The sequence below is a fragment of the Branchiostoma floridae genome, chromosome 14, assembly GCF_000003815.2.
Source record: "Branchiostoma floridae strain S238N-H82 chromosome 14, Bfl_VNyyK, whole genome shotgun sequence".
Classification (NCBI taxonomy): Eukaryota; Metazoa; Chordata; class Leptocardii; order Amphioxiformes; family Branchiostomatidae; genus Branchiostoma; species Branchiostoma floridae.
Window position 1 is genome coordinate 11,650,091 of NC_049992.1, and position 22,825 is coordinate 11,672,915.

Here is a 22,825-nt window from a genome sequence, read left to right on the forward strand (position 1 = left end):
CCTGAATCAATTTCGCAAACATCTTGGAGCAGCGGAACTGTGCAGTCACCGGTGTGTTCCTTCTGTGTCTCCTAATAACCCTTACCTGCATTTCCGGCCGGAACAGGAAGAAATCATCACAACTAATTGTCTGTCAGAACGCTGTAATTACTTCCTTGCACGAACCGGAGCAGTTGTTTGAGACTGGTGCTTTTGTGTATCGTCTGCAACAGCTAGCGCGAGCAGGAAAATGACTTCGTAAGCAGAGCTCCGATTTTGCACGCGCCCTGCAGCAATTTTCCGAGAAACACCCAGCAACAGGTCGTTCTGCTTGGCTCGTAAGGGGCAGAATTTGGACTCTGGGGTCGCTGAAAGCTAGCTATGCCGACAAGAAGAAGCCATTTGGAGTAAAAACAAAGGTAGCTGCTCTTCTGACGGCTCCATCAAAGATCTCACACGACGGCTCGACGCTTTGCCTCGTTTACCCGCCCCAAGATGCCAGAGAAAGGTGGGTTTTGGGTCAGATATTTTAGGTAATTCTACTAGCAATGATCCTGTTCCCAAATCTAACTCAAATAGTACAACATTATGAATGCTTGCCGAGAAAAACCGAATATTATTGTTACAAATGGAGGGCCAACATGGCCGCCGACAGGCCTTATTCGATTGAACACAATCGTTGCTTTGTGGTCCTTCCTTTCACTTGGTAATCTTTAGGAACTATTCATCTTGTTTCTGTCGCATTCACGACTGTATTGTGTCTACACAAACCACACAAAGACGTCTGTAACATTTTACAGTAGAGACCCCTTTGAAAAGAGAACGTTCCTCTACTGGTGCCTTTTACAACTTGCTACATTTTGTCACAGGTTGTTTGCGTTTCTTGTTTGCATGTCCAAACGATTAAAAGCTCCTCCCAACAAAAATTGTTTGAACAATGTCAAAATGTCACGGAGATCTAAGAGTGTACATTGTTTTTGTACTCAGCTGTTGCAAATTACATTGAAGCCCACCAGTTGTTCCAACAGAAAGTGTAGCACTATAACGTTAACATTAAAGATAATAAAATGTTGATTTAAAACTATTTTTAGATTTGGAAGGTCAAACTCAGAGCAGGTGATCATGGAAAAATCAGCTGACAGTTCCTAAAAAAGTTTTTCCTCATTATTTTGGGCTGTAATGTTGTCCAAATGGTCAGTAGAGAATTTCACAATTATATCAAGTGTAAATGTACAGTAATCAAGCTAACTTTTTATCTAGCTGAGGGAAATCAGGTACATTTGTATCTGTTTTCACTGGGAAATGGTAACGTTGACAACTATTATTATAATGTTAACAATTATGTGACATTAGAGTTTTTCCCTAGCACACAAACTTAACAAGATACACTACGCATTCTCCCATTGCAGCTAAAGTTACCTGTTTTCTCTTTTCTATTCTACCCTAAATGTTTATTCACGTTTCCCCCATCCAACAAGTGGGTTTGATACATAGCTAAAATTTGTTCGTCTAACAATATAAAGTCACGGTAATTATATATAATTATATATAACTGTTTGATACTGAAGTCTGTTTTTGTGCAGTTCTGGTATTCTAACTTCTTATCTCCCTATCTGCTTTTCAGCTGCAGATTTGTTGCGCCCAGAGGCAAAAGGTGTGTTGAAACATTATCCTACATTGTTATTCTGCAGCAAAACAGTACACTGTCACTAGCATGACTTTGTATGTACAAAATGTAACACATTATCATATTTAGGACAATAAATGCATTAATTTGTACTCAACAGTTGTCTACATAACGTTGGTTCAATCTATTCAAGTCATAACTGGATTCAAACCCAGGGCTCGAAATACCACCTGCATATGCAGGTTAGTGCAGGTAAAAATGGAGCTGTGCAGGTACCTTTGGTGTCTACCTGCACCTAACCTGCACTGGTCCATGTGCTGGGTTTTATACATAAATGTCATATGATGTAGGTGTATGTGGATTGTTATTAGCAGTATTGAATGTTATCCCCTATTAAGTATAAAAGAAAAAATAACAATGGTTCCTGAATTGAACAACTTTAGTATGATTCGTACTTCCTAAATTCAGAGTGGTGCAGGTAAAATTTGTCAGTGCAGGTATGCATAAAAAAAGTATTTCGAGCCCTGAAACCATATCTGGGGCAAGGCCAGAAACATTTTACCGTATATTCTCGAATAAAGTACGCACTTTTTAAATTTTTCAAATCTGAAATGGTGCTACAAGTTGTTGCCAAAGTCTGGGTGCGTACTTTATTTGAGGTTATTGCATGGATAAATGGTAAAAGAGCCTAAAATAAAGCCAGTTGTGGCTACACTTCCAGGAAAGTTTCAAAACATACACGTTGGAGTTGTCTGGGTGTTGTCTTACCAAATAATTGTCTAAACATAATTTACATAAGACTGGCATTTGCATACAATCCTTTTGAGTTAGTGACTTTGACAGTTGTACAACTGGTTTTCCCAGTTAGATGTACTAGCTGACTTCTTCTGCCAGTTCATTCTCAGTGATTTTTACAAGTTGCAGTTAGGCAATCCACAAGTTTAAAGAGACAAGGACAGTGTAACCCCAGGTTATTTCATGCAAAATAACCCGTGGAAGACATGATAAATTTGAATTTAACCAGTTCAAGGTTTGTCCAAATTGGTGGAGAGGGGGTGCGTACTTTATTTGAGTTTTTCCATTTTACCTTTCAGTCCCACAGATCTGTCTAAGACTTGCCCCAAGTCAGGAGTGCGTACTTTAATTGGGGTGCGTACTTTATTCGAGAATATACGGTATGTATGTTGGGAAGGCAAGTGTTCTGGGAAAACAGATCCAGTATGGGTGCTAAAGTACCTGTTTGTTAACTGCACAGAAAACTGAATCCCCTCAGTCTGTGTGGTGTATCTTATTGTAGGTTCTGACAGTAACACAGGTCAATCATGTCGTGCTAGCATACTACATCATGTACTAAAACTAACATGCTACATGTACAGAAAGTTTGAAACTATACATTATGTACATGTAGATCTCAAAGTGCTCATGGTACATACCATGGTCTTTCACTAGCCTGATACTGCAGTGTTGAGGAAAGTGAGGTTTGTTGCACAATTTGTAGTATTATGATCCCCACACACCATATCTCAGAGAGTATTACTATTATTAGAATTATTGGAAATGTTGAGAAAATAACAGTCAAGTGTTGCAAATGCAACATCACTCCTTGTGCTTTTATTATACTTTATAGCCTGGATGCCAACCAATTTGCCCCAAAAATCAGAATAGGGAATATAAGGAGCCCTTGTACATGTAGTATTCAAGTGGCACCCAGGCTAGTGCTATGAAAATGGACCAGTCCAAAGACCAATGCACTGATGCACACTACCCCCAACTTTGTCCCCATAAGTATGCTCAGCCTGATTACTGACAAGACCCCTAGGGTATTTCCAGCTGAACAGGTAATAACTTAGAAGACCTACCCTTATCTATACACGGTTCACTTGCACTTGGAATCACTGAAGTGGATGAATTTAATTTTCTTGTTAGTTGGCAACCTGTATACCCTCAATGGCTTTCAGAATGTAAAGAGTATTTTGTGCCAAAGCACCATTTTAGAAATATATTTCTAGAACAGAAACTATTGAATTAAGCAGCATGTTATAATTTATACACATTGACTCTTTCACACTCTGTGTAACACAACCTCTGCTTTACCTAGGGCTGTAACTGGCCCCTCCTCGCTAGTAGAATGGCAGGCCGAATGTAGGGTGGGCTGCTATAAGCGAGATATAAGAAGGCTATAGCACACACTGCAACCCTGCTCCCTGCATAAAACTTAAAATTGACTTAAGAAAATGGAAAAGTTTCATGTTTTTCAGTCTTAGCCCATTATGGCCTTTTTTCAGTCCAAAAAAAGATACAAAATTTATTTATCATATATGATATGATATTATGAATATCTGATCTGATCAGATCTACCATTGTCAAATGTTAGCTCAAATATACATGCACTTCCAAGTTCCAGGTAAAAAAAAAACAGCATCATGATTTATTCAAAATCAAAGCTTTTTGATGGTTGTGAACAAAGTGTGAAGCCCATCCAAATGCTGGATGTAACCTCCATTACTGATATTACTGCAGTACTGTAGGTTTTTACCGGGCTTCCCTGGATGGCCTGTTGGTTGTTTGATTGGTTTGTGAATATAACTCAAAAACTATTTGAAGAATTGATTTTCTAATATTTCGGTGATTGATAGTTTATACATAATGGGAAGTAGAATGATCCTTTGTGTATTTTTTGTTGTTTGTATTTGGACTGTTTGGAGGGAGACACCTGTTATGTCAGACACCTGATGTTAGCTTTCTGTTGAAGTGGAGACACACCCTGCTGTTACAGACCTTAAGAATACAGGTAAACATCTTGCTGTGGAGACAGGTGATGATAAGCAGAGACAGGTGTCTGAGAAATGAATTGTTAGAAGTAGTGTTAGTTTGTGTATTTTTTCTTGTTTGTATTTGGACTGTTTAGAGGGAGACACCTGTTATGTCAGACACCTGATGTTAGCTTTCTGTTGAAGTGGAGACACACCCTACTGTTAGAGACCTTAAGAATACAGGTAAACATCTTGCTGTGGAGACAGGTGTTGATAAGCGGAGACAGGTGTCTGAGAAGTGAATTGTTAGAAGTAGTGCTTGTCTTGTTGCCTAGCAGCGTTTTATCAGGCTTGAAATGCATCCTGTTTCAGTATGTGCAGTGGATTTCTGTATGGATCCACAATATTTTGACAGGTATCATGTAAGTAGAGTTTCTGTGCATGATGTATCCATTTTTTTTAAAGGCAATTCAATCATCCCTTCAACTGGATATAATTTGTAGATTTATCATCACTCTTCTTCAACGTCACTAGTAGGGTGGGTACCAGTATAGAAAAGTCAGGTCAGTTATGGTCCAGGTCCTTGGTAGAAAAAATTATTTTCTTGAACCTGTAATCCCGAAAACATATGCCAGTATAATATGTTCATTTTCAAATCGGCCCAACATCTGGTCCACTGATTTTTTTTTAGGTCAAGAAAAAATGGTTTTGTATCGTTACAGTGTACCGCTACCCACCCCTAGTCCCAAGTATGAATGGGCAGAACAAATCAAGACAAGTACATCTAACTGGAGGAAAAAAAACAGTTGAACATGTCAAAGTGAAATGTTCTAATTTCTTCATTTTGGAAAATAAGATTTTAGAACATAACAGCATTCCTGCAAGAGTGGCACCTCACCATGGAATCTGGAATGCCAATTGATCAACATGAAGTCTTGTTATACCCTTTTCAATTGCAGAGATTTGGAAACAATACAAGCTAAGCTCGTGTGACGTAGTGACGGGAAATGCCTAATGTCTGTGGGCAATTTCACTGGAAAGTGTATGCAGGGTAAGACGCAGTAATGGGACAGCAGATTTGGTTTAATGATAAACAATTGCGAATGCCAAAAGGTCTGTATACTAATGGATCCAGACTTCCTTTTCGTGCATAACAACAGTGCCAGCCAGTGTATCTAGCCCAGAGCAATGGATTACAAATCCCAGTGTGTCCTTTATACCTTGGTTGTTGTTGACAGTTTTCTAATGCAAGTAAGGTGGTAACACACAAGGCAACCAGAACGAACATAAGAAGTTGTTGTGTGAACACCCCAGTATTAAAGGTAGGAAAAATGGTGACTTCTATGTAAGACATCGTCCAGATGGAAAACAAGGCACATTTTGCGAAGGTAGCATCTTTCACAATTTGATTTTACTTCAGTAGATGTCTCAAACCTGATTACAACTAATTGTCAAATCAAATGACTATGATATAGTCTAAAGGCAGGTATACCGTATAGGTAATTAGTGTAGGTGGTTGAGCCATTCACTCTCTCGTCTGTCTATCATGTATAAATAATACTATGTACTGGTATTATTTATAGCATTGAGTCGTGACTCCTCGCATTCAATAGATATATTTAGAATGTCCCACCACTATGTATTCTTGTATTGATGTCTTTATTGAAAAAAAAGATTGTATGGACCACTTCATTATGCTCAATCTATAAATATGTACAATTCCGTGAACAAATATTTCGTGAATTATTTCATCAGGTTGAAGAGTCACTTGACCACAAGACTCTTAATTCAAAACCCAGACATAGAATCACAGCCAATATTTCGTGACTGGCACCTTCTACAGGGTAATACTGACTAGTTCTATTCCATACTGACTGGTTCTATTGCACCTAGGTGTAAACTATCTGCATAACCAATATGTTTTTTTAATTGCATCATACAGGTGCATATTTTATAAAACATGTGTGACAGAATGAAACAATAGATAGGGGTTTTACTTTTGTTTTACCTTTTATACTATTCTCCATACCAGTCAAATTCTGTTTTCATATACAACTTGGGAAACGTGATATGTCACAAGGGAACAGTATACTTTGATTAGGTCATATGGGGTCATTACAGCAGATAACTTAGGCGTGGTTGCACTGCTGTTGACTGAAATATGACTTTTTATGAGGGTTACGTACTAGTACTTTGGCCCAAGTAGGTTCAATACTAGTATGGCTAGATACTTAAGGTCTGGGAAAACCCATTTGGGGTGTTCAAAAAATACATGTTGCAGTTAAGTATGGACTCTAAGTTTTTGTCATAAAGTGTCTTATAGCAAGTCGATAATTTATGCAGATTTTTATGACGTCATGATGACGTCATCAAGTATTATGGGGCCACGCCCATTTTCATAAAAAATGAACCTACAGGCTGGGGATTGGAGATAAGTCAATGGAATCTCTTGTAATATGTCCATAATAGTGATGGCAAGCCATACAAATTCGTTTTTTATCAGATTTCCAAATACTGATTTTTAACGAATTTTTTTGTGTGAATTTTTATTGCCCCCGATGCCCCCAGCCCTGGGGGACTCAAATAGCACCGCATCGTTTCGGCCGAATTTGAAGCTTTAGTTTCGAGGGTTAACTCCACAAAAATGACTCTTTTTCCCTTGTTTTATGATTAGTTTTACCATGGGTTCGTCGCAAAAATCATTTATCTATCGTAGTTGTAACATATTTCCCCTTCAGGGGCCGTAAAAGAGCCAAAATCGCAGGGTTTTGGCCTGCATTCCATAGGCCCCGCTCACTTCCGGTAAAATGCGAGGTCATTGACCTTTCAGCACGCAGTACTCAACAGAAATGGCGCGATTTGCAAATCCAAGCCGGGGGTGACTCCGCAAAACCTGTCAGCCCGAAATAAACAACAACACGCGATGACGTCACGGCCATGCCGGCGCAGCGAAGATGGCGGACTCGGTGAGAGGCGAATCCCGCCGAGCGCTTTGTGGCGAAGTTTGGGCCGGAAAACGGCCGTATACAGGAATATGTCCTACAAAGTATTGTAGGACAAGTCTTTAGGATTATTCTGATGCCTTTTGGAGACACTCTATCCGTTTTTTCTGGAGATACGGACTTGTTTTTTATGCCGGACCCTCACGTCCCTTTGTTATGCCATGCCGCCACATGATCCGAGAAAAAATTATACACATGTGCGCCCACGATTTCCACCGTTGTCGGGACGAAAACAGCTAGCTTCTGCGCGGCTTGATTGGGATAGATAGCCCCGAGAAAGGAGATGACCGAATGTGGTATGGAATAAATAATTCAGCAAATTGTTGAGTAATTTTTCGTCGTAGTCAAGGGTCGGAGCACTAAAGCTTTTGTATGTTTGCCCAGACGGTTACATATTTTACGTAAGTTCAACATTGTATCTACAAAATATCGACAATCTGCATGTTGTAATGTTTGTCGGAAGTTATTCTTCAACTACTCGATGTGTAAAGATATTTGCCGTGTCGTCGGTCCGAAATGTTACGTTACTATGTAATGGACATCCAAGAAAGAAAGCCGTTACAGCAAGGAACTTTTATCTTTGGTTACAGTGAAGATTGAAAACATTGAATCTATTACAATAAAAATGAACGCTACCGTTACTGGTCTTTTGTCATACTTGTTCACATATCAGTGCAGTCAAGCCGTTGGTTACGTTGCTATCCAAGAATGAAGAAATAAAGCCATTGCAGTTGACGCTAGATCGGAGTTTGCACGGGCACTAAATTTATTAAATTTAAGATAAAAATGAATGTTACTGAATGAAACTTTTCTTCACACCAGAACAGTTTGTTTTATTGAATGAATGAATATATTTATTTTATATACAAATAATCAGGGAATTCCTCTTCTTTCTTGAGATAGCTGTGAAGATCCTCTGTGGGTCTGTCGTCATCCACATAACGTAGCCTGATTGGTCCAGTCGCCTCTTGTTTTCGCGCCATGGGACAGCTGGGCTGCCCCCAAGGGGCGGAGCAGGCTGTTCTCAATAATGCCCCAGTTTCCAGGGGGGTGAAAAACAACAATTTTCTCTTCAATTTATGGGTCAAATTGTGTCATTGGGGTGAAAAACACCAAAGATAATCAAAATAGACCTAAAGAAACACCACTTCTGATGGAATAAAATTATTTTCAAGATATGCCACAGGATGGGTTTACTCCAACCTTAAGTGTTGTGGAGGCTCCAAGTTCCAGAAAAAGTGAGCACCTTTCATCTGGGTTCATGGTTTTCTGTTTCAGTGTTTATGTAAATCTGATGTTAAACTTCCAAGTCAAACCTTAGGAAATAATCTGAAAGTTAGAAATATTGTTTGGTATTTCTAACATCATGATATCACTCTGTCATTGTACCCAATTTCACGTAGAAATTGGTTTAAAACATGTTATCATGCTACCTTCATTTTTTTTTCTTTTAGGCCACACCAATTTATTTAGTTGGTTCTCGGAATCGCCGCTTCTATTTTTCCCAATTTCAAAAAAAAAAAAAAAATCGGATCAGATCCACCACTCCGTTCAGTTGCCTGTTGCTGACAAACTATCGGGTTCAGAACATCTGGAAGTACCAGTAGATTTATTTTTTCTCCCCCCAAATCCTTTGTTACCAATTTATTCATTTCTAGTTTGTTGCAAAACATAATTAGGAACACATAAATCACCGTCCAAGCTCAACTCTCAAGAAGCTCATTGAGGAAGAAACAGGTCTGGAGGGGAAAGGTCTTCTTACGGCGATGAAGGACAGGCAATTCTGGAAGGCCAACTTCGTTTGCATCACCTCTCAAGAGGATGACAAATGATGATGATGATGAAATCATCGTAAATATGAGATACACATGGACAAGTAACGTAGCAGAAGTTCATATTAAATCATGGCTCAGGAGCATGTGCTCAAACACACAGTAAATTTTCAACTGAAACACAGAAATCGGCACCCAAATAAACAACTCAATAAATAAGTAATACTTTTCACTCTTGTACCTCCATAGTCAACATGTCTGGTATGCCTGAAAGGTAGAAATTCGTCTGAAAGCCGTCCGAAAATGGAGTAAACAAACCGAGCGGCAGCCATTTTGTGAAATGTGCAGCAGCGCCCCCTATCTTACTATCAGACTTCACAGCTCTTGACTTGTACTGTAATGCAGTGAAGGGTCACTGGTTTTTTTCAATGAGGTTTTTATCAAGTTGCATCCAATTTTTTGCTAACAAACAATTGTACATGTAACAAAAAAAGGGAGAATTAATATATGGTTTATAGTTTATAGTACTTTTGGTTGTGCATTTATTTTTTGGGGAGTGCAAGTGTATTTATGATTTTTTTCATCTGCACCAGTTCACCATGAAATGTATTTAGAGCCTTGGATGTATGGATTTCAACCAACATGGAGGGCAAATAATTCCAGCAATGTTTTTATTTTTATTTCTAGAGACAAACTTATATGAAATTTGTTGTTGTTGTAGTTAAAATAGAAATTCTACTGAATTAAATACAAAATAAGCTTAATTTCTGTAAAAAATACTAACATTATACTGGTCTGTTTAAGATGTTTTGTGTTTACCACGTGATAAGATAAAAATTAGATAGTTAACTAGAACGAAATATATTATATCATATTATAACAGATAAACTATTTTTAGCACACGTATACCATGGGGTCTGGGCCTGACCCCCAACTTGCAAGTTTTTTTTTTTTTTTTTTTTTTTCGCCCTGTCGCTTCAATTTTTTTCTGAAAAAATCCGAGAACCAACAAATTAAATTGGTATGGCCTTAGTTTGTTAAAACTTTGAGTAAAAGAATTCTCAAATTTTCCAGCTTAGAAAGAAAAAATCTGAGATGAAGCATGCAAGAGTAGGCAAGATTTGTTATAAGACACCTGTTGTGATATGTTAAAGTGTTCTTGGCTATTTGTTCTGGGACTTAACAGCTCTTTAAGGTGCAGTAAGCATGAAAAGGTGATGGCTTGTTGTAAGGTGCTAGTGCATTGAAAGGGTTATCCCCTTACTTAAGAAGGAAAATGTATCCTTGTAACGGTTAACCGGTTGGCCACACCTGAGGGAAAATGCACACAGTTTCTCTATGGGTGGTTTACAGTGAAAGGTCCTTGTTTGCACAGGTAAGACTTGTTGTCAGTGGAGGTAGCCAGGTAGAAAGGCTACTTATGTATCGGCAGCATCATGAACACCCTTTTCTCAGAATCTTGTTCTTCTTGATATGATGAACAGTTCAGTCATATAACTTGATAACATTTTCATCAGAGAGTTGAGCCAGATCTTCCATGAAGCCCCAACTGTCAAATGGTTTGACTAAGGCAGTAAGGGATAGAGGAGATGGGATTCATCAGAATTTACGTTCTGTACCTGTATTATAAAATAACTTCAGTGTATCACTATGGGAGTGAGTAGATGTGTCTGAGTGTTGGTTTGGGTGTGGAAATTGATTATGCATCCTGGACATGAGTGTTTACATTTACCTTTTCTCTGACTCTATGGGGTAAACAATTTCATGTACAAGCACATTCTTCATTTGTTTTGAGGTTAAAACATTTACGATTTGTCTCAGGTCTGTTAGTGTTATGTTTATGTTAGCAGGCGTTGTTTGTCATATATCTGTCCACTTGATAATCAGGTTGGCTCAAATTACGTCTTACCCATGTTCACACCTGAAACAGTGTCAGTCATGCGTGCCTTACCCACATAACCCCAAACACAAGCCAGGTAGAACAACAGGTACGCAGAGGTGTTGTTGTCTTCTGACCTTTCTCCTTTGGCAGGTAGATTGATTGCCTTTATGTGTTAGCTATGTAAGTACAGCAGTATGGATTAGATGTTGACCCCCAAGTCCTAAAGTGCTTGTTGTTTAGTATGTTGTGATTAAGGTAGTCTGTGTCGGGGGCTAAATTGGCCCCTCCCCACAGATATTGCTCTTTTTATTGTGACGTTGTCAACTTATGTACAGGCTATGTGAAACTGCACTACAGAACTAAGTTATGATAGCACATTGTATTGGTATGAGAAAAAGGCCGTTAAGTTACTTAGGTTACTGGGAATTAAGATATGATAGTATTAGCATCAAGATAAAAGTAGAATCAATTTGTAGTACCATCCAACTGTTGGCATTGGATGGGCTTTTGGGAAACTTCAAAGAAACGTTGCGGTGTGTGTGTGGGACATGATTTTCCAAATTTATTCTAGGGTAAACATAACATATGCTAGTAAGAGCAAATGGGAAGTACAGTGTGTGACCGTGAGCCAATCCTTGAATAGAAGTGTAGTATGTATTAGAAGCAGTTAAATACTGTTAATAGATCCTGCAGTGCAGTGCCCATTATAACTGCTAGGTGTTGCTGCTGTCCTATCTTGCATTTTTATATGCCTGTCACACTTGCATATAATCTTGATATGTATGGTATCATTTCAGCTAAGCTATGAAACTCATAAATCTTTGAAGACTTATAACACTTGCCATATGCGTTGAATATTGCAAGTCAATATTTGTCATGGATGTACCGTTACTTGTAAATTGTTCTCTTATTTGTTCTTATGTAACAAGCGGTGGATATCATAACTTTCCTGTTTATGTTATGTTTTCAGACGGATCCATGCTGTTGTGTCAAAACCCCAGCTGTTCACACAGAAGACGAGCCAGCAAGGTAACATTTCGCAAATTTTCAGTCCTATAGCATTTACAAATTAGATATCTGGAAGTTCCGCTGCAACAAATAAAGCCGCCAGGGGCTCATAATCTAATATTGTTCCTTCCTTCTGCCAACCTCTAACAACAAAATGAATATCATAGATATCCATCCACGACTTCTTGAGTTATGCTTTACGCAGAAAAAACAGCCAGCACCCCAAAACATGATCTTCTTGGGGAAGGTAAATATTATTGCGGTAAGAATTCACAGGAGAATTTCTGAATATTCCTCTAATGAATGCAAGAGTATGAACCACTCATGGTAGAATAAATCATGAAGCATTGTAGTATATGTATATACAAATGTAGGCTGTATGAGGAACTTTTGCTGTCTCATCAGCTGAAAGTCTCCACAAGTGTAAAAACTACCATGACCCAATCAATCACCTCAACTTACCTCACTCACCTTAACTCACCTCCACTCTGCGCAACCACTTTGGCGCCTACCTACATGTCCTTAGCTATTATTGACCATTTTTGTTGCAAGTCAAAGGCAAGGCCCATTCCTTACACTGCTTAACTCCCAAAAATGTGCACTGAGTGCTCTTACATCTAATGAGTAGGAACAAATATTAATGATGTTCATATCATAGTTGCATGTATGAGTGAGCAGGTGGCTGATCTACCCTATTTGTACTGACCTTTGATGCCACTATGGCCTATGTAAGCTGATTAGTACAGGTGTATCTGAGCTGTTACTGAACAAGAATTGGGGTTGTTTTGCCTACTTGATAACTCAAGCTTTAACATTAAGTCATGTAGAGTGAATGGTTGCCATATATAAAGGTAGACTATCGCTGTCTATTGAAATTAGCAGCACTTTTCAGAGCTACTTACAATGCTGGACTGCGCCTGTGTTTTGTCCCCATTTTATCAGTGTTGCATTTAGAATATAGGATATAGCAGTAAGATTGTACCATCCCTGACAAGTGTGATGGAGGACATTTGAACCTACACGCACGGAAGGAATATGGATTTCTTAGTCAGATTTTTACACATTTAAACTAAGAGAAATGCAAAGAAAATGTTTGATTTGATTTGATTTATTGGAATTGCAACAATTCAATACTTGTGGATCACAGGCAGCAGTAGGCTGGTTTCTTCTTTGTAGGTTTCTTCTTTGTTATAGACTTGATTTATGAAGGCAACACGTCATTATGAACATTCATGTAAATAAGGCAGGGCTTCCATATTCATGTCAGCGGTCTCATGTGTGCCAGTAATGGCCTAATCATTAGATTATTATTGTGAACATATTGTAAAGCCTCTCTCAAAAGGGTGACTGGCACCACTGGGCTGCAATGAATTCAGTTTGAGCTTAAGTGTGGGGTAATATATATGCAAATATCTTATCTGAATGTGAGTACAAACAGTGGCTGTTATATCTGGGTCATTCGATTACTGGTAGACAAAAACATACTCAGATCAGCTTAAGTAAGTTGTATTTAAGGTCTACTTGAAGAACAGATTACTAATCAACATGTATATCAATGCTTTGTTGACTGTCTGGTTTTTGCCTACCAGTGAGTCACCATGACTTTGTTGTATTATAAATGTAACTTTACTTTCAAACCCCTTGCATAGGCTGTAGCTTACTTATTTAATAAGTTTGTAAGTTCCATTTCCTTGCCACAGGTAACATGACTGATGAGTTATATTATGCATATGGTAACAGATTTGAAAAGATTGGTGCAAGCAGACTCTTGAGCATTATAAAGCCATGCCGATGATTGCTGTATTTTTTAAAATCAAGATCTGAAAAATGGAAGACGCCAATCTGGGAACCAAGTCATCAGTTTGATTTGGCCTTAAGTATGAAGTACTGACGTCACTGCAGTAATTTGCCGAGCAATTATGATGAGAGTTGTTCTCGCCTGCAGCCAATGCTTCCTCGAGTCTGTTCAGTAATCTCTAAATCATAATGATGCTATTGTGTTATGTTCAAGCAGATAAAGATGTATTATCATCTCATCATCATCATCTCATACTTCCCCAGAAATACAGTTTTAATTGCACACTTTCATTTGAGTGTCAACCTTACACACAAGTGAGACATCTATCGTTGGTATACAATTGAAAGCAGTGTTGTTTCCTGTGTAGCCTTCAGCTATAAAACAACACTCAAAGCATCGTAAATCAAAGCGATGCAAACAGGTGTCAGAACTCAATGCATACAGGACAGTAGCTAGCCTCTGGCACACGTGCCAACCATGTGGGACACCTGAAAGTGGGTTACCTGGATATTTTGACACCCCTTTATCGTTAGTTTCATCACATTGGACAGGTCACTCACCTGTGCTTGTGGCATCCTTGAAGGGTTTAGCATAAAGGTCACAAGCACTTTGATTTGTATCTGCTATGCCATGATTTTGGCCCCTTCACTGTGTTTCAACCAGCATAGGTGGCTTTTCTGTTTTGAAAGTTGAAACAATGATAAAAGATGTTGGCTTTATTTTAGTAAATTTGGCCTGCAATAGACAGGTAATAGTATTTCTGAGGGTCATGAAATAAAGAAAATTGAGGGGGAGGATGCCCTCAGCTCCACTGCAATGCTTGTGCTGTGCCACTTGCCATGTGGCTTTGCTGAGCTTAGAGTAAGAAAACTAACTTTAAAGATCCCCCCTACACTGTGAAGAAATCCTGTTGGAAATCCTGCCTTGATATCTGTCTTGATGGATCTTATAAAACTTGAAGGCTTATGTAAGATTGGAGGAGGATATGACCTTAATTGAAAATGTTAAAGGCGTAATTCCTTTCATCTGGATATGTTTCATAATTCTATACTTATTTCTATCCATTGACCCAGAACCATGATTACATAAGAAACTTCTATTTATCACTTAAGCTTAGTTAAAGTAAAGGCCTTCAATCTGATTTCAATATCAATACAATGTATTATATAAAGCTGATTGACAAACAAGCATATCCAGTCTGAAGTTGACTATGCAATAATTTTTTTAGACAAAATTAAGAAATGATAGTTATTTGATGGCTACCCTACAATTATTCTGGTCATGCCAGACATGTCAGTCTTTGATGTCTGCAATCAGAGCAGAAAGACAGTCACATGGACCATCATGCGCCATCCCACCTTAAACTAGTTTCAGACCCGCCTCCTCGTTACAGCGGCCGTGTCACTTGCAGAGTCAGTAAGGAGCTGGCTGAGATCTTGTGTGGCTTTGCATAGGCTTGACATCAATGCCTCCCACGCTAATGCGAATTCTCTTGACAAGTACCCCGGCGCGGGTGAGCCGCGGGGATGTAAGCATGCGCCCACAGAGCTGCGTGGAGATGAAGCTGAATATGATCATGGAGGAACAGGGCGATGATAACGTCTTTCTGGAGGAGACTCTGCCTTCTCCGCAGGTAAGTTGGGGAACGAACTGTAGCATGCAACAAGTCCAGCAATATGGCAAAACAGTCTTGCTGTGTGGAGTCGTTAAAAGTTTCTATAACAACTGGAGCTTCTGCAGTATTAGAAAGATAATGCTGGATTATGTACACTGTGTAACAGCTTTCCCTGTACTCAGCCTTGTGAGTCTGAATGGATGAAAGACTGAAGCTTAAGTACTGTTTCTTCACCATGATTAGCTGTTGGAGCTGTTGACCAGCCTGAGGCTAAGCATGTACTGCCCTTTGGAAGTAATGTTTTGCTTTAATCCCCTCCATATGGAAAGTAAATGTGGAAAAAGAGCAACTTTCTGGGTAAAGAACCACATTACAACCGTGCTTATGCCCCAAAAATATTATTTTCTTCCATTTTGGCTGATTTTATATGGCATCTATATCTAAATAGCCAGCATAACCACCTTTCGACGTAACACACCAGCTTGATATGGACTACCGGTAGTGATAAAATAGTCTGAGATGAGATAATGTAAAGTGGAAGGTGTGTTATACAAGGATTGTCACCCGCAGAACACAGATGAGGCTTCTGATTCTGAATGGATTTTGACGTTTATCTAATGCTTATCCATTTCTAGTCATACCAATTATGACGTATGAGCCCTGTAGATTGTGATTCTTCACTAACCTCTTGAGCAATATTTGCCAATCTGACAAGTGCAATACTGTTACACCATACGTGTATGTGGATTTTAAATCCTTAAGTTATGTGGTAAAGGATTGGTCTTTTGGTAAGATCTTGACAGATGGTCGTTTAGTCCCTATCAGTACATGCCATCTTTATAATTCAGATTTGTTTGTAAGAAACGTTTAGATGAAAAATGCAAGTATCTAATTTGTATACAGAAAATTCTGTCTGTGCCATTCTGTTGCTGTCAATGCCTTGATTTCCACGCTATTCACTAAAGATGGCGGGTATTCAGTTGTATGTGATCTAAAATTATCTTCCCTGTCAAATTAACATGACAATATAACTTAGAAGGTAGAAAAATAACATCATGAAATGCATTCATGCAATACATACATTATTTTATATAAATGGTCTGTTTTGCCAACAAAAAATGAATTCCCAGTAATGTTTTGACATATATAAATGCTTTTTCATTCACAGTAAAAATGTCTGTTTTACAAGCAAAAAATGGATACAAACAGTTTTTTTGTTGCCACACCTTGTCTTGTTGCCACGATATACTGATGTTCGTTAACTTAAACTTCTGCAATTCTGTTTGTGTTTGTAAAGATATTTCTGAAATGGGACTTGTGTGGGTACATGTGTATATTGGAACGACTGAAAATTTATTTTATTCACAGTCCTGTCATTGAAATTATAAATTATTCTGGTTTATGTACATGGATGAATTAGATTAGTAAGAAAACAGTAAAAGAAAAATATGGTACAGTACTTTTGACTCTTTAAGATTTCCTTTTTGAGTTTGCAATGAGGTAAAACTAAAAGACCTAATAATCAAGTACCAGCTAATGACAACAAATTGCGTCAATAGTGAACACGCTTGAAAAGCTCTGAAGAGAGGGAACTTAATAGCAATCTAAAGTGAACTTTGATCACCTCTATAAGCTAATCAGGAAAAACACTCTCCATTTCTTCGTTTGCTGCTTGCTACGACATGTGTGTCAGACTTCAAAGATTTCAAGATGTGGAACAGGGCTGGTGATATTTGCACATGCTGTAATGACGCAAGAAAAGGACGTCATACCAGAGAGTCAACAGTGTTTTCTTTCATACCTACTTGTTTTATTTCCTGAAGAGGTTTGACAGCTTGCTTGAAAAATATGTGAATCATAGGTTATGAAAGGAACTTTTGCGTGATGGCTGATGGGAGTTTGTAATGTGAATAAAAAATTTCACAATTCACAAAGCATAAATTCTCCATTCACCATTCAGTGTGATTGATATAATAAAAAATTGTAGCTGATTCATTCCTGCTTTATGGAGATGCGAGTACAGGTAAACAGCTAAGGAATGAACGAGTGGATGAAACCTGTATTTGAGAACCTGCTACATAAAAGAACTCATTTTGTATTCTAAAATCTTTCATCACTGCACCTTTTTGCTGTGGTATAACTGCACAACACAGACTAATTGCTGCCTTCTTTGTGTTCTACCCTAAGAGTAAATAAAGGTTGACCATTTACATGTACATGTAAGTCCTTAAGCATACATGTGATTAACACAACAACCTCTTGTAACTCTACCTCAGAACAACCTTGCCGTAAACAGTATAACCTCTAATTACCCCCGACCCTGTGGCCGAACCACCGACCTCACATGTCAGGCACGTTTGTTTTTCTGGTCTTCCGTTCTGTGCACACCTGCAGGTTATTAGCCTCCTTATCAGAGCTTCTGGACAATCAGTCCTTGCACACCTTGACAGGTAAGGAATCAGAAGGTATCCGGTTTCAATTCAGATCATTGATCACACGGATGTTTTTCTTAAGGAAGACCTTGAAGAAATCTTAACTATTTTGTTAACAAACAGAAGATGGTCTGATCTACTCCAATAGGAGGTCTGGTTTGAAAGTAGGTCTTTCTCTAGAACCTGTCCATTTGACCTGGAGAAATTTGCTTGTTTGAAGTTGTTGGGACCTAAAAAAATTCCACCCTTCTTTCATGACATGAAATTCATGAATAAATGCCAATTCAACTTTATGTAAGTTAACATCTTGGGCTTCTAAAATGATGAGTGGAAAAATTCAAAGGTGGAGAGGTGGTTGAAAGGAATACAAATGCTATTAGGGAGTAAGGAAAGGCAACTAGAAATTCACAATACCAAATGAAGACATATAAACTTGATTGGTTATGTTCAGTTAGCAGTCCGTAGATTATAATAATCATTGCGCATTGTACTTACTAATTTGTACAACAGCCTTTCTCATTACATTAATTCATTCCCTTAATCATTAAGTTAATGGGAAAGATTGCTGCAGTTTGCTTTCATGTAGCTAGATGGTGCTTAACATATAGGAAACATGGTTTCCTGGCAATGATATATCATAAGTGAGCAAGTACTGATACTATACAGGCATTCGAGTGAGCTTTACATTGTGTGTGTGTGTTTGTGTGTTTGTACACTACAGATTGCCAGTATAGCTGAAATGATCAGCAAATACATGTAGTTAGGCCAAAAAGTTGTTACTCAATCAACTGGATATGATTTTGAGTATTAAACTGCTTTTTGACATATCTTTTTACCTGGGTGTCTAACCTACGTTCACGTACATGTAGTTAGAGTTTATAGGCAATGTTGTTTGAGATATTCTAAACAAATAATAGGTGGAGTCAAACATAAAGATCATGTTGAAATAGCAAGAGCTAAGAGAGTGATCAGTGAAGCAGGATTGCAAAGGCTGTTTGAATTTGTTGCCATGACCGTAGGTTGAAACGTTCTGTTTTGCTGACATGATGATGATGATCTGAACCTTGCCATGTATTCAGATTCATCCTCACATGATTCAGTTTAATTCATGCCCATCAAAAGATTACTCTTGGCAACTTGCTTGGGTGAGTTTATTGATATGCACTCAGTTGACAACAAAGGACAGACACCAAACCAACCAGGTGCCGTCAACTGCCGCCCTGTCTGGCCATCATTCTGGATCAATGACAAATGTACCCTGAGGGCTTGCCTCGTTATTGTCTACATCTTGGGGCTGAACAAGATCTGAGGTAGAACTTCCTTGACAAGATTCTACTTATTTATAAATGGGAATGTCATGGTATTTTTTGACTAAACATTTTGAACAAGCTTCTAGTGTCAACTCCCCCCCCCCCCCCCCGGCCCCCTCTATAGGTGAGTACATGTTTATTGGTGACAAGTGATCTAGAGATTTGTCTCCTGACAAGTGAGTTCTCTTCAAGAAGATGCTGTCAGTGATTAGTAGCATGCAGTTTTGATGCAGCATGCAGGATCTATTGTAGATTTTATGAAAATACCTGTTAATAATGTTCTATAAATGAATCTTGTAGAGAAAAGATGTAGAAATAAAAGCACAAAACTGTGCTCGTGCTGTTCTGACATTTTGCCATATTTGGGCATACCTGCCCACTTTCAAAGGTGGGAGCTTGGAGTACCTTTTGTGATAGATATGAAAGGAGAACAGTTGTTAACACCGAGTTGTAAGCACGATTTTCTTCTCGTGTTAAATGGATAATTACTCTGTCATTTCTGAAGTTTAAGTATACCCTGTACTTGATGTTTTTGTCTCTGTTTGTGTTTTTTTTGAGCGGGCAATGGTGAATCATCAAACAAAATGGGAGAAGCAGCCAAGTGTGTAGGTAGCCTGAAGGCAAGGGTGTAGACTGTTATTGTTATCTCAGAGGTGACTAAACTTCACTTAAGCCAGCACCTGGCACAATTTCAATGTTTGATCAATGTTCAAAGGATGGGCATGGGGCACAGACCACTTGAGAAACTTAATAATCTTTCTTCTGTTTGTGATCTTGTCAAAGAAACTTCTTTAGTCTCCCCTTAAGGATTTATCTGGTAAAAAGTTAAGCTGCTTCGAGGTTTTCTTATTTTGTTCAGCTGCCAACGTGCTTAGCTCATCATATTATAGATTAGAACCCCCCTTTCTATCTTTGTCCAACCACTGTATGGTACAATGTAGCTCGGTTTGCACTTATTCTGCCTGACTACTCACATTTGGGCGTGTTGTCACTGTTGGTAATTTTTTCCACTTTATTAAGTCACAAGACCAAGGATTTTTTAGTCGAAGCGTGGCAGCCCTGCTGGATGGATACATGTCTAGGAAATGCATTTTGAAACCTTTGTGCCGCCAGAAATGCCCGTACCTGTGAATAAGGTAGGCTTGTAAATTGTGTTGTCGTATACGTGTATGTGCTGTTGGCGGGACAACCGCAGAGGGTGTGTTGTTGTGTTACAATGTACAACACTATACTATAGAATGCAGTTTGAGGATGTATCTTCTTGGTGTATTTTACCATACAGTTGTATAGTAGACTGTCAGTCTGTTTCTTAAAATTTAGGGTGACAATCACCAAGAGTTTTTGATTTCTATATTATTAGGTAGCATTTTCTTATCCTTTTGTATAAAAAGATCAACCCATGTCCTTTATAGATACTAGTACATACTCTGTGTGCCTGAGTATGTTTTATTACATTAAGATGTTTGTATCAGGGTTTCTTGCTTTAGAAACCCTGTATGCTTTATATCAGGCATCCTGCAAGTCATTTCAAAGCACACAGCTGCAGTCAGTAATACCATGATATGCCATTTTAGCTTTCTCTTCCACTCAGTGATACATCTCAGTAACAAGAGGTAGTAAAGTAAGAAGCTATGAATGTTTATGACAGAGATTATGGGGGCTATACCCCAGTCCTTGGTGTAAGCACACTCACACCTGTGCATATAAAACTTGAGAAGTCAGTGCCTGGTGAAAACTTGTTGTGCCAATGGCTGGATTTGTTTTTAGTACATCAGGTGATTGGGGTGGATGAATATGGTCACATTTTGACAACTTGAATATAATAATGTCATCAGTAAGAATATGTCAGAAAAGCCAGTATCTTTTCTTCAAGACCAATGTGTATGGTTAGCATTTGCTATCTTGTTTGTGCTTAAACTAGTACTTGTACTAGTTGTAGCAATTAACTTCCATCCAATCTCAGCATTCACTACCTTTTAGTTTAACTTCATGTATATGAAAGGAATACAGGACTTTTTCTGTCTTGATTTGTTTTGTTCCTTTCCAGAGAATATTCAATGATTCAGAAGTATGTCAGTGGAAATTACAACGTAAGTTCCTAATGAGGAGACCAACATTCCATTAGGGTGTAAAAGCATAACAGTTATATGTCACCAATCAGGTGTTGCTGGGCAATGCTTAGTGAAACTGTGGCTGTATTTTATGGAAAATTATCCCATTTTGTGTTTATCAGTGGATTGTGCACTGCTTTGTACTCAGTCCACTTTGAACATTGATGTGACCCAATCATTGTAAAAATGTCAGGTTTACAACCAGCCTTTTCTATGTGGGCATGCCAACAGTCCTGGCAAAACAGTTACCATTCAGCTTGTAATAAAAACAGTTTAATCTTTTCGTAACAACTTTGACCATTCTTTACAGCATGATATTTTCAAGTTGAGGGTTGAAAAGTATAGGTAGTTTTAAAAAAAATCCCCATGTCCATTGCTCCTCTTCTCAATATAGAAGCTGATTAGTGAGCCTATGAGGGAATATTGATTTATTTGGAAGATGTTGTTATTAGACACACCTGTCCAAACCTTCATGTTGGAAGATCACTACAAATGACTGTTCTATTGGGCCAAGGACGTTCTAGCGAACCTGTGATTGTGACAGGTATTTTTGGCAAGCACTCTTCAGTTTGAGTTTCCCAGGGGTGCTGATGTTGGGATGTGAAAGGGATTCAAGTTTTCAAAACACTTTTGACTTTCTTTTTTTTGTTTTGAAGAAGTTTGTCATCATGTTGCTAGTGTTTGATATATGAATGTTCATGTTGGCGGTATCAGTGAACTTTATCTTGAAAACAACATTAGGAGTAATGTATGAGCCATAATGAACGTAAAGCATGTAGATGCCAGGAGAAAGAAAAGGGTTTCTCATAAACTCTTGACAAGCCCTCTTTTAAGTGTGTACTCTTTTCTGAATCTTAACTCAAGTGAAGCTCTCTGCCACACAGAAGACTGAGCTAACTTTGCACAATTACAGCAGCAGTGATGTTGGGTGGTTTTGTTAATGAGGTAAGTTTGGTTTGTCTTTGGTACATGTACATGTATAAGTAAGTGTTCCATTTGCCAATTACTATAATCACATTTTGTAAACATTTATCTGGGAGGGGTGATTTGTACTGGAGTTTAGGTTGTTACATTTGAAAAGGTGCAAGTTTTTGCTTGGCGATTAAACTTTCAGCAGCTGTACACCTGAAAATTTGTTCTGCAAGGCAACTAATGTAGCATGCTAAAGGGTAATAGTATGCTATACAAGGCACGCAAGGTAAGACGTTGTGTCAACCTACACAGCTTGCTGAAAGCAGACCTAAAGCACAGAGGGCAAGCCCTTTCTACAACTGTGTAGAGCTAAGGAAGCTTGCAGGATGCAAAGCACATTGGAGAAAAATGAAGAAAGACTGAATGCAGTTACAGGACTCTTCAAAGACAGTAGATGCAGAGCACAATGATGATGATGAATTTGCTATACACTGGTATCGGTTTTGGGAGCTAAATTAGAAGTGCCAAAATCTATTCTTTTCTCCATTTGTGATGCCCTTACTGATGATGGCTTTGTGATCATGGCTTTTGGACCGGTATTCTCATGTGTGCTATAAAACTGGC

At 38.5% G+C, this 22,825-nt stretch overlaps 1 protein-coding gene across 1 annotated transcript in view; it reads left to right on the forward strand.

Moving 5' to 3' along the window:
- LOC118431175 (pleckstrin homology domain-containing family G member 5-like) overlaps positions 1–22,825 on the forward strand; it is a gene marked incomplete in the record, with an annotated part of 70,055 nt that continues 47,230 nt past the window's right edge. The window contains 3 exon segments of the mRNA XM_035842292.1: positions 1–487; positions 1,604–1,633; positions 11,986–12,044. Of these exon segments, the coding sequence (XP_035698185.1) occupies positions 475–487; positions 1,604–1,633; positions 11,986–12,044 (102 nt within the window).